The sequence below is a fragment of the Pleurodeles waltl genome, chromosome 7, assembly GCF_031143425.1.
Source record: "Pleurodeles waltl isolate 20211129_DDA chromosome 7, aPleWal1.hap1.20221129, whole genome shotgun sequence".
NCBI lineage: Eukaryota > Metazoa > Chordata > Amphibia > Caudata > Salamandridae > Pleurodeles > Pleurodeles waltl.
The window spans coordinates 1,423,643,404-1,423,659,658 of NC_090446.1; the positions used below are offsets into that span (position 1 = coordinate 1,423,643,404).

General features: G+C 42.7%; 1 protein-coding gene across 1 annotated transcript; it reads right to left on the minus strand.

Annotated features, from left to right (window-relative positions):
• Nucleotides 1-1,654: 1,654 nt before the first annotated feature.
• On the minus strand, nucleotides 1,655-16,035 carry LOC138247069 (zonadhesin-like). Its single transcript, XM_069201816.1, has 5 exons — nucleotides 15,974-16,035; nucleotides 14,228-14,306; nucleotides 8,539-8,596; nucleotides 5,691-5,756; nucleotides 1,655-2,738 (listed from the first exon to the last, which is right to left on the minus strand). The coding sequence occupies exons 1-5, from the start codon at nucleotides 16,033-16,035 to the stop codon at nucleotides 2,377-2,379; spliced, it is 627 nt and encodes a 208-aa protein (XP_069057917.1). The 3' UTR covers nucleotides 1,655-2,376.
• Nucleotides 16,036-16,255: the final 220 nt, after the last annotated feature.

Consider the following 16,255-nt stretch of genomic DNA (forward strand, 5'->3'; position numbering starts at 1 on the left):
AAGCTGGCACTGAGCCACTTTTTGTGGCATAACACAACCTTGTAAATATGGGCCCCTCTGATGCAGTTTTCTGCGTCAGAGGGGTGTGTAATGGGTGTTTCTGTGTGCGGTCCACCGCAACACCGATTGCTTTTGATGTTGGCCCAAGTTTACAAGAAGGCATAAATCTGTGCAGATCCAAAAACTAATGCCACCCCAGGGGTGACGTTAGCATGGCACAACGAGGAAGAATACTTTTATTCCCCCTCGTTTTTGCTTTTTCTTCGTATGCTGCATTCTGCAGCACACATAGAAAGAGCAAAAGGCAATGAATGAATGTTTATGTGCAGGAAGATGTGCCTTCCTGCACATAAACAATCATTCAAAAATTATAATTTGCTACTTCTATGTGTGCTGCATTCTGCAGCACATATAGAAGTGCCAAATCACCATTGTAGATTATGAGCAGGAAGGGAGAGCTTCCTTCACATGAACAATTAATCCTCTCAACACAAACACCCTTGCACTATAATGCAAAGATGCCTGCATTGGCAGCTACATTTAGCACCAGTGAAGGGGGAAACACAGGGATGTGCTGTATTTTAGTAAATACAGCGCGTCCCTGCATTTCTAAAGTGACGCAGCACGGCTCTGCAAATAGTTTTTTGCAGCACTGCGCTGCTCCACGTTTTAGTAAATTTGGCCCTCATTTTGCTAAATGTTATTTGCTTTTTTGTTACCTTTGGTGCTTTCAGCAGGCAAGCAACTCACCGAGCTTTTCATAAGGATGCAAGCTTCTAGGTATTCACAACCCTAGTGCCTTGCTTACTGAGCTACCTTATTGAGATTTGAACTTTTGGTCTGGACTCTACAGCAGAGACATAATATTTCTTTCAGCCCACTTCGAAAGATTTAAAGTCAATGTCAAATGAATCTGGTTAGATCAGAGACAGATCAGCCAGCTCATGCTTTTAGCCCCCATTGTATTGCTTATTGAGAACTATTGTTTAACTTTTACTTTTGATAACACAAAAATCACTAGCAAAGCGTTTCTGGCTAAATAACCTTGATTTTCTGAAGATATCACACATGATTAGGAGTAAATCAGCTGCTATGTGCATTGTGAACAACGGACCTCAAAATTGTAACTTTCAGTTCTTTTTTACCACCTTTACTTCACACTACAGATTTCTTTCTATGACGGACCCAGCTGCGATTATGGGTATTTAATTTCCAATAAACATCTCTAATCCCCAGATAATAACTGGCATCAGAGCATTACAGCATTACAAATCCCTTACACTGCAGACATCAGCCTTGGTCACGGGAGTCGCCAATCTTTTCTGTAGCAAGAGCTAATTCTGTTTAATGAAATTCTGCTGCTGCTACTCATGTTAGGAATGTAGTAGTGGCCACACCACACAGGATTGCCAGCAGTGATCACATAAAGGCATTAGGTAGAGTTGCCAGCAGTAAAGTAGACAGCAGTATGAATTTGTAATGTCTCTAAATTGGTATTACATGAGAGACATACCTACAATGACCAATGTAATAAGATGAGTAACAAATCTCTCCAACTCAAATAATAGTTTTAAATACATTTTGAAGATTCAACCATTTTTTTCTAAACAACACCTTTTGAGTACAGAAAATACACAGATTTTATTTTCAAGTAAATGCCTTTTAATTTTGGTATATACATATAATAATTCAACAAAGCAAAAGCTTCGATAGTGATAGCCATGGCTGCACACAGGAGAGCTACTCACATGGTGCTGGAGAGCTACTGGTAGCTCCCAAGCTACTCGCTGCAGATGCTTGGTTTGAATATATCATTGCAGGGTTGGAGATATGGTGAATTCTTTCCATGCCACTTGTTCAATTAGATATTTACAGGCGAGGTGGAGATGTGTGAATGAAAAATGAATTTACCACATGTTTATTCTCTAAAATGTGCACTGACATGCCCTGAATGTTTAACCTTTGTCGAAAACTGGACTCTTGTACTGTTCTCTAGGATCTTCGCAATCACCCTAGTAATTTACTTAATTTGAAAGTCCCCAAAATATAATGTTATCTAAGTGAAAAACATTTAATTTTGTCTGTTTTAGTTTTTGGACATTTCCCTTGATTGTACATTTGTGTGTTTACAATCGTGTACTGAGCATGTTTACATCACATATGGTTCTCAGGGAGTCATGAAGACATTGCCCACCTCTTCATGAGGTGATTGTACTGGGGCACTGCTCTGGAAGTACACATGCATTACCAGACTTCACAAAGCCCTTGTCACAGAAGCATCCTGGCACACATGGCTGTATGCAAGATTTTGGTGGATTGAAGTGATTATCACATGTGATTGGACGTGCAGTACCACAGGTCTCATAGTGTACATGGCTATTGCAGGGGACAGTCCTTCTTAAGGACACATTCATTAGAGTTTAAGACATATCCCTCTTTACAGAAGCATCCGATCTTGCATTCCAAAGTGCAAACCTTTGAAGTGGTGTTATTGGCCACATCCTGACAGGTAAATGGGCAGGCCCCACCGCAATCCTTATATTCAGCGTTGCTTGGACAGGTACACTCTTTCGCAGGTATGCATTTCCTATTCTGTAGGACATATCCATGCTGACACGTACATCCTGGCTTGCATTGTTCTGTGCATTTCTCAGCTGTCCCCACATTCGAAATATTCTGACACGTTTTTTGACAGGAGCCACCACAGGGTGAGAATACCATGTTCTCGCCACACCTTTCTGCAAGGGAAAAAATTATATTGTTACAGATCATTTATACAATACCCCAATGCACTGTGGTTTGCAATCATATATCAATGCATTTTAATGCCAGCCTCTAGTATCAATATATAAATGGTTTTGTACAATTTGACAACACCCAAGCAAAGTATGTTTTTGATTGACAGAGATCCCATGTCTCTGACCTGAGCCCGATGTTGTACAACTAACAAGGATGGGGCAGATGAAAAGAGCTCTGCAATAGTATGCACTGAATTAGCACCTGGATTTCCAGCAGAAAGCAATATAACCATTAATTACTGCAAACAAATAGGCGAATGGTTAATGTGGATTTGGGGACTTGGTGGACTTCGCAAGAGTGGTTGTCCAATGTGTGCTAGAGTGCCATTATTGGGAGGGATTGCAACTTTATTCTTCCCAGGCAACAGAAGTATTCAGATTCTGAACGTTAGGAGCCTTAACCTATCAAGGTAGCCAAGAAGAGCGATTGGAGGTAACGTCTGAATCTGTCACTGTGTAATTACCAGACATCCTCATCTATATTTTATAGCACATCCTGTGTTTTTGGGTGAATAGCCAAAAGCACAATGTCTGGACTTTTCCAAAGGAAATATAATGTCAGCTCACCTGCCTGTGCTCTGTCTGCTGACCAAATCTGGCACTCTCTTCTCCTAATATTAGTCATGTATTTGTTGCCCCTTCTAATCTCCCCCTGATGGTGGGGTGCCAGTATGTCTCGGAGAAATGTGTCATTCAAAGCCCTATACACCTTAGTCCTCAATTGGATTTGTAAGATCATCGGGGTGAGTGTGGAATATTGATTACAGAATATTGTGGCACCTTGAAATTGCAACTAAGATACAAAGGACAAAACTTTTGACAGCTAAGTATGTATAGACTTTCTGTATCTAACTCCACATCTCTGTACCTTGAATACATACATATCTATTCAAAGTACAACATGTGGAGTTAAGAATAGTAAATCTTTCACTCCCTATATCCATTTACGTTTAATTAATGTTCTCCTTGATATTTTGGCTTCAATATTAAGGTATCATGATATCCTCTACTCATTATTCTACACAGTCAAATCAACAGAAGACCATGTCTGCCCTTGGGTGGTACAACTGTCAAAGTGTCCCTCATGAGTAGTGGTGGAATGATTGTATCCTTGGCAGCATCTGCAATTAGCTTATTTTGCCTACAGATGGGGGACTCATTGCAGCAGTGCTTAATTTGTGCTTGTTGTTCCTGGTGTTGAGCACCAGCACTTATTTTTGACTTATTTTTTGGGGCCGGCTCTCATTCTTCTGCCTCAAGCATTTGCACACATGTGAGAAAGACTGAGGAAGAGAAAAACGAAAAAGCATCACAGTGGAAGCATATAACAATGTGAAATAGATACTCAAAGATATTTGTGTCATGGATGTGACAGATAGATTCCAAATAACATAATTGGAATATACCATGTAGACATTTAATTGGTACTACTCATACTATGCAGCACCTACAGATGTCAGAGTTGAAGCCACTTTCTCCTGAAGATCTGAATAAGGTACAATGGAAGTGGCCCCTAATGTAATCGTCTGGAGCAGTCCCTCATCCTACAAAGGGCAAGCATTGATGTGTTGAAGTTACTATTTCTTCTGATACCCCTTGCCACCCCCATAGCTACCAATAGTGCAGCAGGTGTAATGACACCAGGCCTCAGGTGCTTGAGAGGCCACTGCGTCCCAAGTATTGCTGTTCCACTAGCAAGGGATAAGGCATCTATTTTCTTTGCTTGTAATATTGCCATTTTGTCCGTATTATGAAAATGTTGATGCAGTAAAATGACTTGGCATTGTGACCTGTTACTACCTTAAGAACTCCATAGAATTTGCATTCATGAATGTTAGTGGGCCCAGCAGGAAGTTGGGAATTATCAAAGAGACAGGAATGAGGGCTGGGGAAATGTGAGGAATCAGAGGCAGGGGATCTTGCTGTCTTGTGGATATGGGATTACAGCTCTGCAGCATCACAGACATCGGGTGTAATGTGAGTGCAATGTGGCCACAGTTGCTTGTCATTGAATAACCACTTGCCTCTTTGCCACCTCCCCCATTCCCTGATTTTGCCAGGTTATCCCAGTAGTGAAGTGTTTCTTCTATACGGATGGTGGCCATACCCTGATCACCTGGAGTTATTTGAGGCATAGGGGATACAGTTTTCAGTGTGACATCAAACAGCAGATTCATTCAATCAATTTGAATTTGGGAAGATAATTCAATAAAAAAAAATGGGCAGGAAGCCATTCCCTACTCAGAATGATACATTGTAAATCTTTTCCTAGACCACAGTTTAGGGAGTGGAATTGTCAGAACACATTGGCATTGGGGAAACTGCAGAGTGTACTTGATCAAACCTTCTGCCATGACCCACACATCGATCTCCTGCATGGGATTCACTCAAAGTGAGATTGCTAAAGTATGAAGGAGAAGCAGCTCAGAGGCGGTTTTATGAGAGATACAGTCGCTGAGCTGCATAGGATCAGTTTCAGCCCAGACAGACAACTCTGATCTAAAAGCGGGGAAGAAAGTGAGCAAATCAGAGCGGAAAGTAAAATTGAATGAGACCAAGAGTGACCACAGAATTACAATAATAACAAAAGCCAAAGGAAGTAGCCTTCATGTTGATGTGGTAAATATAATTAGACTAATTATGATGAACCCCTGACAATGACTAGGTTGTCATCGTCTTCAACCCTACAACTACCACTACTCATATCCCTGACCCTATTCCTAGGGTTAGCCCTAGATTTACCCTCCATGTTAACACAGCTTTTATTGTGACATCAAAAAACAGATTTATTGATTTACTTTAATTGTAAACAGAGAATACTATTAATGAAAATGGGACAAGTGCAGAAATGGATCCATGGCCTAAAATGATACATGGAGTATGTTTACTTACTAGGGTCATCATCACCATCATCATCATCATCATCACAGTTCACAGTTCCAAGCATCGTAGTTAGTACTAGAAGTGAAAAATATAAGCATTCATAAATCACAGCACTGTAGCTTGTCTTACTACACAATTTTGTCATAGATAATTAAACAATGTGAGATCAAGCAAGAGATCCAGGTAATCAAAGATAACCATGCTAGAAGAAGTTAAGGATCAATATGTTTTTTAGTTTGTTGCAGCAGAAAAATGGAACATGCTTGACATTGCATTGGACACCAGAAACAAAGTACTCCTCACAAAGTCCTTCATCAGATCTTCACTGAAAATATCAATATAAACAAAGTCAAGAAGCAGATCTGTTGCATATGTTTAGCACTTGTCCGGCCCTAGATTTATTGAAGCAAGAGATCACTGGGTTTATGAATACTGCTCTTTTCCTGGACATTACTTTTACCTCTCAATTAATGTTACTGTGGGTCCACGATGATGTGGTGCCGAAATCTGGGCAGTTTTTAGGGTCGAGCGCAAAGCGATACGGCCCCTGTTTTAATTACTGTGTGTGCTTTCAAGCACACCCATACAATGCCATCAGTTTCATTGGTTCGTGGGCTTGTCTTTTCAAATTTGCTTTACTCATTAGTGAAAGGCATGCATATGTCATGCCTTTTCCGGTGTTTAGCCAGCCTCGAGCATACCGGCCAACTACTGAAAACATACGAGGCTCCATGTTTTCTGAATGATTTCTGCACTATTTTTCTCTTTATTTCGTAGGCAGTGTGATCTCGCTGGGCAGTAGTAGAACGCTTTACATGACATCGACCTTGTTACATGGATATTTGCACTTTTGCCGGTTACATGGATAACTGCACTTTTGCCGGTTATCCTTTTGTTTGTTGCCTTTGTGCTCATGATGGCCATCGCCTCACTTATGTGACACTGTTTTACTTTTCAGTTCATGTGGCAAGAAAAGTCCGGTTAGGAGTTTACAACGCTATGAGCTTTAACTAGAGTAAACACACAACCCATTGCATTGCAAATGCCTGTTTATATTTGCTACAGTGGCGATGGTCAGCATATATATATAGCCTCAGCCTGGCTGGATCCTAGGCCACCAAGTTTCTATCAATGGCCATCTTGCATTCTGGCAATGCATAACCTAGAGTACAGCTTAGTTGCCTGAAAAGGTGGGCTGGCAAAGAAGAGGGGTGAACGGATTTGGGCTCCGTTCTTTGTATTTGAACTGATCTCACCTTCACCCACGATTTTCGTACTTAATGTGAAGTACGGGTATAGAAATTGTGGTACAATTATATAGGAGGGGGAAGAGGCGAGCCCACTTTGGGCATTTTTTGCCCGTAGTCTTTTAATGGATTAAGCTACCTTTGATCATATAAAATTTTTAATCACCAGCCTCAAACTCAACGCTACAAAATGCTGAGAATTATGATTTTGCTTTATGTTTTTTTGTCTTTGTTTAATTGCTTGTAATGAATGTGCAAGAAATCCTCTGATTAGTGATTCGTCATCCATCTCTTCACTTGCGTAGCTAACTAATTGTTAAAAACTCTTTTACAAAAAAAAAATATATATATCAATATGAAAATGTCGCATTCACACAAGGAGGTTTAATCCAATTATATAAGTAGTGGGATGAGCTTTTGGATCAAAACTACCAGATCGTGCTCATATGATAAAAAGCAGACATTATTATCTTTAACCACTTGTTTAAGCAAATTTAGGGCAGTTTCATGGAAATTGCCGAAGGGCTGTGTAGTTTTTTTTGCATCTCCAGATCACTTTGGTGTTGCAAAATGATCCTTCTGTAATATGCTAGTGCACCCCTTTAAAGGCACCCATTGAATGGGAGAAAAGGTTGAAAGTCAGTCCCAGTGATCCCCAAGGTATCTTCATGGAGGCTGGTGGACACGTGGTACATGCCTGTACTCGCAACAGTGCATATGCTGTGATGTACCGCACCATCCCAGTTTCCGAACTGAGAATAAATGTTTCAGTAATGGACCTTTTAATGTGATCATTGATTGCTAAATTGGGAAGTCAAGGCTTGCAAAGCAGAAGGCAAAGAGAAACGGAACCTACTTTCAAAAGAATTTGGGGCAAATTTTACGAGGCAAACGGTGATTATCTGGATTGTATCTGTAACGGGATGTCTTCCTTTTGAGAACAGTTTGTCTAATCCTTTCAATACTTTCATTTATTGAATCCTGCCCTGGGTATAAATGGATTGTGCGGTTCTTTTAGAGTCTCGTGAAGTGATGTACAGAAAAAGGCTTTGAGTCAGCCCTATTTAGCCACTGCCTTTTCTGAATAAGACTCTTTCAGCCATTGGCCTGATGGGCTGTCTGCATTTCTTGGTATCAGTCAATGGCTCTTCAAAGCTGCTTTCCTTCCTGATGTTCTTCCTAAATGAAACTGTGCAGGATGTGTCCAGATGTGAGGTTCTACTTCATTGATCTTATGGTTTTGCTAGCAAGTAATGAAAAGGACCATGAAGAGAGTCCTAGCAGTTGTTAGTAAAGGAGATGAGGACAAGGCAATTCTGGAGGTCAAGGACTGGCTGTTCAACAAGAGAGCAATCAATATCTAGAACTCATTGCACCAACTCAATAGAACGTCAAGTGTTAAAACAATAAACAATTTGGACTTCTTCTATGACTTGTTTAAAAATGGAAAACAAAATTCAAGTCCCTTCCAGTAATAGTGATATTAGTCTCTCAACCCCCGCCCTTTGAAGGTGCAGGGGCTGAGAACAAGAGGGCGGGTGGGCTAAATTATAATCTACTCCTCTAGTTGATCTTCCAGGCTCTCCCCATTCAGCTTGGTTTCCACTCACCTGCTGCCAGCGCAAGGAGGACACATGTTTTATTCAGCATTTTAAAGGTTACGCAGGCCTGCAATGAAAAGAAGGAGAGTACACATGAGAAGAGGATGTGGATTTTTTAACTACAACATGAGTGGTTTAAGTGGTGCTGGCAAAGATCTCTCTTGGTCTACTTATTTCACTTTCCTATTGCTTACTAAATACTATTGAATCTTTTTATAGATCTTGATGCATGTTTCTCATTCCCATGAAATTGTGCTATCCATTGGTAGGCTTAAAAGTGCCCTGTACCTCTACCAGCCCACAACGTATCCCACAGTGCCAACCGGTAGGTGGAAATGTGTTTTTGTGATGAATTCCAGAAAACCTTCCTGATAAAGCACCCAATAACTGCAGAACTGAGCAGGTATTCCCCATTGCACTGGCCAGACTTTGGTGCAGAGACAACAGCTGGTAACATAGATACTGCCCCTCAGTACCTCCACATCAAATTCTGGCATGTGTTTGGTGATTACAGGTAAACTCTTCCTCTGTCTCTCTGACTTGTTCTCTCTCCTGTCCCTCCCTCTCATGCAAGATTCAGGCTCTGTGGCTCTGTAAGGGGCATATTTATAATGCCCTACTGCCACCTTGCCCCACATTAACGTCATTACTTTTTATGTTAATGTGGCCCAACAAGGCCGAAATCCCCACGCCGTATTTACAGGGTACCACAATGCATGCATTGTGCCACTCTGTAACCCTTAGCGGTACATTATGCCTGCGCCAGCCATAATGTATGCAAAGGGGGCATTCCCCCAATAGGGGAGCTGGAAAAATGGCGTGAGGAAATCTCATAGATTTCCTTGCACCATTTTTTACAATACTTTGAACGCCAGCTGAGAGCAGGCGTTAAAAGGGGGCTTCCATTCTTTAGAATGGGGCCCAATGTACTCTGCAGGAGTAGCACCAATATTTTTGTGCTACTCCTGTGCAGTACATCAATAGCGTCATGAGAAATGATGCTGTTGGCCCCTACCCTGCCCCATGGTACGCTGTATTTTAAATACGACGCACACATGGTGGCAGTAGGTTGGCGCTAAGGGGCGCAGGGAAAGTGGCGCTACACTCAGTGCAGCGCCACTTTCCATAAATCTGCCCCTAAGTGTTTTGGTCTCTTATTTTCACTTTTTTTCACTTATTTCTACTTTTTCTATTTTGGTTTGTCAGTGTTACTTTATGGCTCTCTCTGTCAATCCTGTCAGTCTAGAGTTCTGAATCTCATGTTACTTTGTTCCTCTCCCTCTGATTTTCTCACTAATTTCCGCGCTCTCTTATGCTCACTTTCTGTCTATGGGTTTTAGTTTGTCTGCTTTGCTATTGGGCACTTTGATCTAAAAATGTAAATATATTACAACTGGATTGTAGAGAAATGAAAATATGTTATTTAAAAGCAAGGAAATTAAATTTAATTATTGGGATTGTGTTTCAAGAATTAAAAGAACCACCAATCTTCACGAGGAATTTGCGCTGTTTAAATATATTGTGCCTATCTAAACTGCAGTTTTAAATGCAATATGGTTCTTGGAGAGGGTACCACATCATGGGAATCTGTACCTCAGGATGATTCCTCGAATTATCCACCAATCTTCCTACATGATGCAGTAGGAAAAATATATGCCAAGATTTTGCACACCTGCCTCAATGATTGGCTAAACGACAATGGGATCATCAACCCGTCAAAAGCAGGCTTTCAGAAGGGACAATGAACAATTAACCAAGCTATGGGGCTATTTAACATCGGTCTGAAATACACCAGCATCAAAAGGTCAAACATATACCTGACTTTTATGGATCTAAAAATGGCTTTTGATACTGTGAACCAGCAAGCTATTTGGCAAATATTATCAGCCCTGGATTGCCCCGTAACATTGGTGTAAGCTATCAAGCAATCATATAGCAACAATATTTCACCGGTGAGGTATGGCCAAAAAGGTAAATTTAATGAATGAAGTAGTATAAATATTAGGGTCAGACAAGGAGGCGTCGTGGCGCCAGCCTTGTTTAACATCTTTATCAATGAAATTGTCAACTACCTGAGGGCCCTAAGGGGGTCATTCTGACCCCAGCCGGCGTCGGTATCCGCCGGCCTGGCTGGGGCCGCCAGAATACCACTCCGCGGTCACAAGACCGCCGCGGGTATTCTGGGTTTCCCGCTGGGCTGGCGGGCGACCGCCAAAAGGCCGTCCGCCAGCCCAGCGGGAAACACCCTTCCATGAGGATGCCGGCTCCGAATGGAGCCGGCGGAGTGGAAGGGGTGCGACGGGTGCAGTTGCACCCGTCACGAATTTCAGTGTCTGCTAAGCAGACACTGAAATTCTAAGTGGGGCCCTCTTACGGGGGCCCCTGCAGTGCCCATGCCATGAACAGGATGGCGGTGAGGGGTGTTGTGGGGCCCCTGGGGGCCCCTGCAGTGCCCATGCCATTGGCATGGGCACTGCAGGGGCCCCCAGGGGCCCCACAACACCCCTCACCGCCATCCTGTTCCTGGCGGTCAAAACCGCCAGGAACAGGATGGCGGTGAGGGGGTCGGAATCCCCCATGGAGGCGCAGCAAGCTGCGCCGCCATGGGGGATTCCTCAGGGCAGCGGAAAACCGGCGGGAGACCGCCGGTTTTCCGTGTCTGACCGCGGCCAAACCGCCGCGGTCAGAATGCCCTTAGGAGCACCGCCAGCCTGTTGGCGGTGCTCCCGCCGACCCCGGCCCTGGCGGTCAAGGACCGCCAGGGTCAGAATCAGCCCCTAAATCTTGATGTACTGTATTGTGGGCGCCAAAAACAGCAATTTTGTCTTTTGCCGATGGTGCAGTGCTCCTGTCAAATACACGACTAGCTATGCACAAACTCCTGAAGGGATTAGAAAATTATTGCGGAATAAAGAATCCTGTGAAATCAAAACATATGATTTTAGAGAGCAGTCCTAAATCGAGGAGTACTTTTAAAATCCATGGAAGCCCACTTAATTGTGTCCACAACTACGATTACCTCGGAGTAATGTTTGACTCCAAGTTGTCCTGTTGAGCTCAACTACGTAAAGGAGAGGTGACAGTGAGTGAATATGCTGGTCGATGTACTCAGCTTTGTCAGAAGTCAGGGTAACAGAGTGATTGGCTCGCGCTTGAAGCCTTCAGAGTGCAAGTCCTCGCGGCAGGCCTATATGGTGCAGAGCTGTGGGGCTATAAAAATGTGAAAGGGTTGGCAAGGGCAGAGGGCTGCTTTTTACGTCACTTATTCTGCTTGGCCCTGGGAGCACTGTGCATGCATAGAGACATGAGCTGGGTGTCAAATACCCTGAGCTGTATGCAGCACTACATCCCATCCAATATTGGGTAAGAATTTGGACTATATCAGAGTTAAAACCTTTTCTGGACACTATGCGAGAGGCTTGGGTGCAAGCCAAACAAGTTAAATTATCCTGGCTTAGTCATGTGGCGAATATCCTGCAACAGATAGGATTTGCTGATTGCTAGTTTGAACAAGGAAAAAAGATAAGGATACTGGAATGGCCGGAAAGGAGAGGTTTTGGCATTATATGGCCATTAATCTTTCAGGACAGAAGATAGACAAGCTTCGGACTTTCAAACCCAGTCCTGTTTTGTACCATATATGGACAAGCTGACCGCCCCCAGTATCAGTAGAGTCTCTGTACATATACATATATACATACATACATAAATATGTGGCTTGGAGAGTAACGAGATAACAGCACTAACCATGTTTTTTAAAATGTAGTTCTTACTCATTTTTTTCAGCTGTATAAACCATTGACGTTCCACAACCGACTGTATTTATTTGCAGCAAGCTGTGGGGTCATTTGAGTGAGTTGATCCATTATGAATTATTTTTGGCAAATGTTTTTCCAACCCGATGTCCTTCGGGTCAGATGTAACTAATCTATTTTTATAGGTACCAACACTCCAGTGCCAGTTGATGGCTATGCATGAGCTCTTTTTTATAGCGCCAGGGCAACTTTGAGACGCACTTTATTAGTGAGGCAATTTGTTATGGTTTTCTAAAATTATTTATAAGGCTCAGCAATTGATGTCTTTCTGGCCAGATGTAGTGTTGTGTTCTTATATGAATTAACGCTCCAGAGCTGGTCAATGGCCAGGCACTAGTACTTTTACATTAATAGGGCCAGTTTGAGATGCACTTTATTACTTATTTAATCTGATTTGATGATTTTGCAAAGAAGTACTTGGCCCGATAATTCTTGCCACTTCGATAAGCCCCACTGCATGCATTTTTATAAGTATTTTCATTTTAGAGCCGACTGTTTGATATGTAATAGCACTTTTTACTGTAAAGGTTATGTTTTAATTGCTGAAGTATGTTATTAAGGCCCGTATTTATACTTTTTTAGCGCCGCATTTGCGTCACTTTTTGACGCAAAAGCGGCGCAAACTTGCAAAATACAATTGGCCCATATTTATACTTTTTGACGCTAAACTGCGCTAACGCAGTTTAGCGTCAAAAAATTTAGCGCCGTCTAACGCCATTCTGAAGCGCCATGCGGGCGCTGTATTTATGGAATGGCGTTAGCCGGCGCTAGCAGACCGGCGCTGCCTGGTGTGCGTGGAAAAAAACCACGTAGACCAGGCAGCGCCGGCGTAGGGGGAAAATGGCGTTAGGGCGTCTTAAAATGGGGCAAGTCAGGTTGAGGCAAAAAAATCGCCTCAACCCGATTTGCGCCATTTTTTTCGACGCCCAGACGCCATTTAAATTACTCCTGTCTTAGTAAAGACAGGAGTCATGCCCGCTTGCCCAATGGCCATGCCCAGGGGACTTATGTCCCCTGGGCATGGTCATTGGGCATAGTGGCATGTAGGGGGGCACAAATAAGGCCCCCCTATGCCACCAAAAAAAATTAAAAAAAATAAAAAATTATACTTACCTGAACTTACCTGAATGTCCCTGGGATGGGTCCCTCCATCCTTGGGTGTCCTCCTGGGGTGGGCAAGGGTGGCAGGGGGGGTCCCTGGGGGCATTGGAGGGCACCTGTGGGCTCATTTTGAGCCCACAGCCCCCTTAACGCCTACCCTGACCCAGGCGTTAAAAAGTGGCGCAAATGCAGGGTTTTTAGCCCCGCCCACTCCCGGGCGTGATTTTTGCCCGGGAGTATAAATACGACGCATTTGCGTCGCCGTCATTTTTTTAGACGGGAACGCCTTCCTTGCATCTCATTAACGCAAGGAAGGCGTTCACGCAAAAAAATTACGCTATTTGCCCATACTTTGGCGCTAGACGCGTCCAAAGTATAAATATGGCGTTAGTTTTGCGCCGAATTTGCGTCGAAAAAAACGACGCTAATTCGGCGCAAACGGAGTATAAATACGGGCCTATTGTATTTTGTAAGTTTGCGCCGTTTTTGCGTCAAAAAGCGGCGCAAATGCGGCGCTAAAAAAGAATAAATACAGGCCTAAATATCACGAGTTTGTATATTTGCTATTGTTAATGTATGGCCTGTCTATGGCAGGCTGACAGAATAAATAAATAACTAACTAAATAAATAAATACATTGTCACAGTTTAATCTCATAATACAATTATCCAAATTGATCACAAGCATTGGTCAAAACAACACATGTGAAAACCTGTTAGTGAAACCCAATTCACGGAATGGCAGTAATTTTAGAGCCCTAAAGCAGTGTAAATTGAAACATACCTCTTGTCGGCTTGAATATTGAAGAAGGTCTTCAAACGAAGGTCGGCTGGGAATGAGCTTCTTCTCCCAGTGCTGGCATCTATATAGGCCAGAATATTGCCGGGGTGTAAATGCTCCTTAGTCATTTCTGAACATTGCATTATGGATTTCTTGTGTAGTTGAATTTAAAGCCAACGCCCTTTTACTTTTCCTAATTTACGACACTCCATCACTCTGTTGCACAACTTGCAGATCATCTCATCTTTCACCGTTCTTAGGTCTGGCTAACAGCACATCTTCCCGGAAAGATTTGTTGTTACCAAATCTTTAAAATATACATGGAGTTGGCTTTGAACCTACCGAAAGTTGTATTACTCTCTGTAAACTATGTGGTTTACCATTCTGACAAATTATTTTTTCATATATTTACTCTGCATTTTGAAAGCCACTTGGACACCCACTCTTGTAAGGCTGGCAGATTTTGCAGGCTCTGACTGAAAGAGAAACAACATAATTGTTATTGTTTCTCTTCAGCATGGTGTCAGCTCAGATCATACTGCACACTGCAGCTACTTAAAAGAGACACATACAGCATCTAAAAGCTTAGGTCTCCCCTTCAATTATAGAAGACTGGTTGTCTGCCACACAGCGGGGGCTGCAGGGAGCTCCATTACACCTCTGTCAGAGGCATAATCAATTAATGCTAAATGTTAGACATTGGGTCTCTAGTTGGCAGAGGTATTCACCCTGTTCAAGTAGGGACCACAGTCCTAGTCAGGGTATGTCACAACACAACCTAAATTATCTTGTGCTCAACCTCCGGTAGCTTGGCAGAGAACAGGCAGGCTTAACTTAGAAGGCAATGTGTAAAGTATTTGTGCAATAACTCATACAGTAACAGAGTGAAAACACCATAAAAAGTACTCCACTCCAGTTTAGGAAGATAGATAATATTTAAAATAAGACCAACATGATAAAAATACAATATGCACAAGTCAAGATATCACTTTTAAAAGGTATAAATGAGTCTCAATCCTTAATAATCAGTGATTGCATCCCTTTGAACACACAGTACCTGGATGCGTCAAAAATAGTGAAGCAGAAGAGCCGCAGAGAAGGAGATGAGCTGGAAAGTAAAGTGATGCGTCTATTTTTCCAGCATGTCAAAGGTGATGCGTCATTTCGTTCCACGCTCCAAGGCGCTGCGTTGGTTTCCAGGAGCACAGCCTTTATACATCACTGCGATACAAAGATACTTATATGCCCCAGGATGATGCATGGAAACCAAGAATGCATTGAGCAGTGGCAACAGGCACTGTGTCGATCCGGCAGGCAATGCAGTGACTTTTCAGCCATGAGGCAGTTGATGCCTCGATCCAGCAGGCACTGCTTTGAATTTTGCAGGCGTTGCATCGATTTTCCAACACACTGGATTTTCTCTTTTTTTGTGAAGTCTTTAAGAGCCCTGAGACCTCAGAACAGGAGGCAAGCTCAATCTAAGTCCTTGTAGAGCACTTGAAGAGGAAGGCAGAGCCCTTCCAGCAGAGTCAGGGATCACTAGACATCAGGGCAACAAGTAATGGGGTGCACGGTGAGGAGATATGGCGCTAAGGATGTCCCTGTACCCTATGTGTTGTGACAGGGGAACCACACAAGGGAAACACCCTACCCTTAAGGTATACACAACCTCACAACAAATACAATACACAGTGAGGGTCCCCTCTTATAGAACCATGTATAGATTAATATGACGCTAGGCGTCCGTACTGGAAGATGCCGTTTTTCTCGATAGATATCTGCTGTCCCAGCAAACTGGGGATTTTGAACATAGATTGGATATTGGTCACGCTGGAAGTTCATATTGGATTGGTATTAGTTGATGAATACTTGCCTTTAAATTGTGGTTGATTTATAAGCCCTGAAGAAGTCGTAAGGGATTTAAACATTTCCCAAGACGAAAAACGTGTTGGCTGGATGTACAATCTACCTTTGATGTTCGGAACTTGTCAATAAATCTTTGGATTCATCAGTGGACTCTGAAATTTGCTC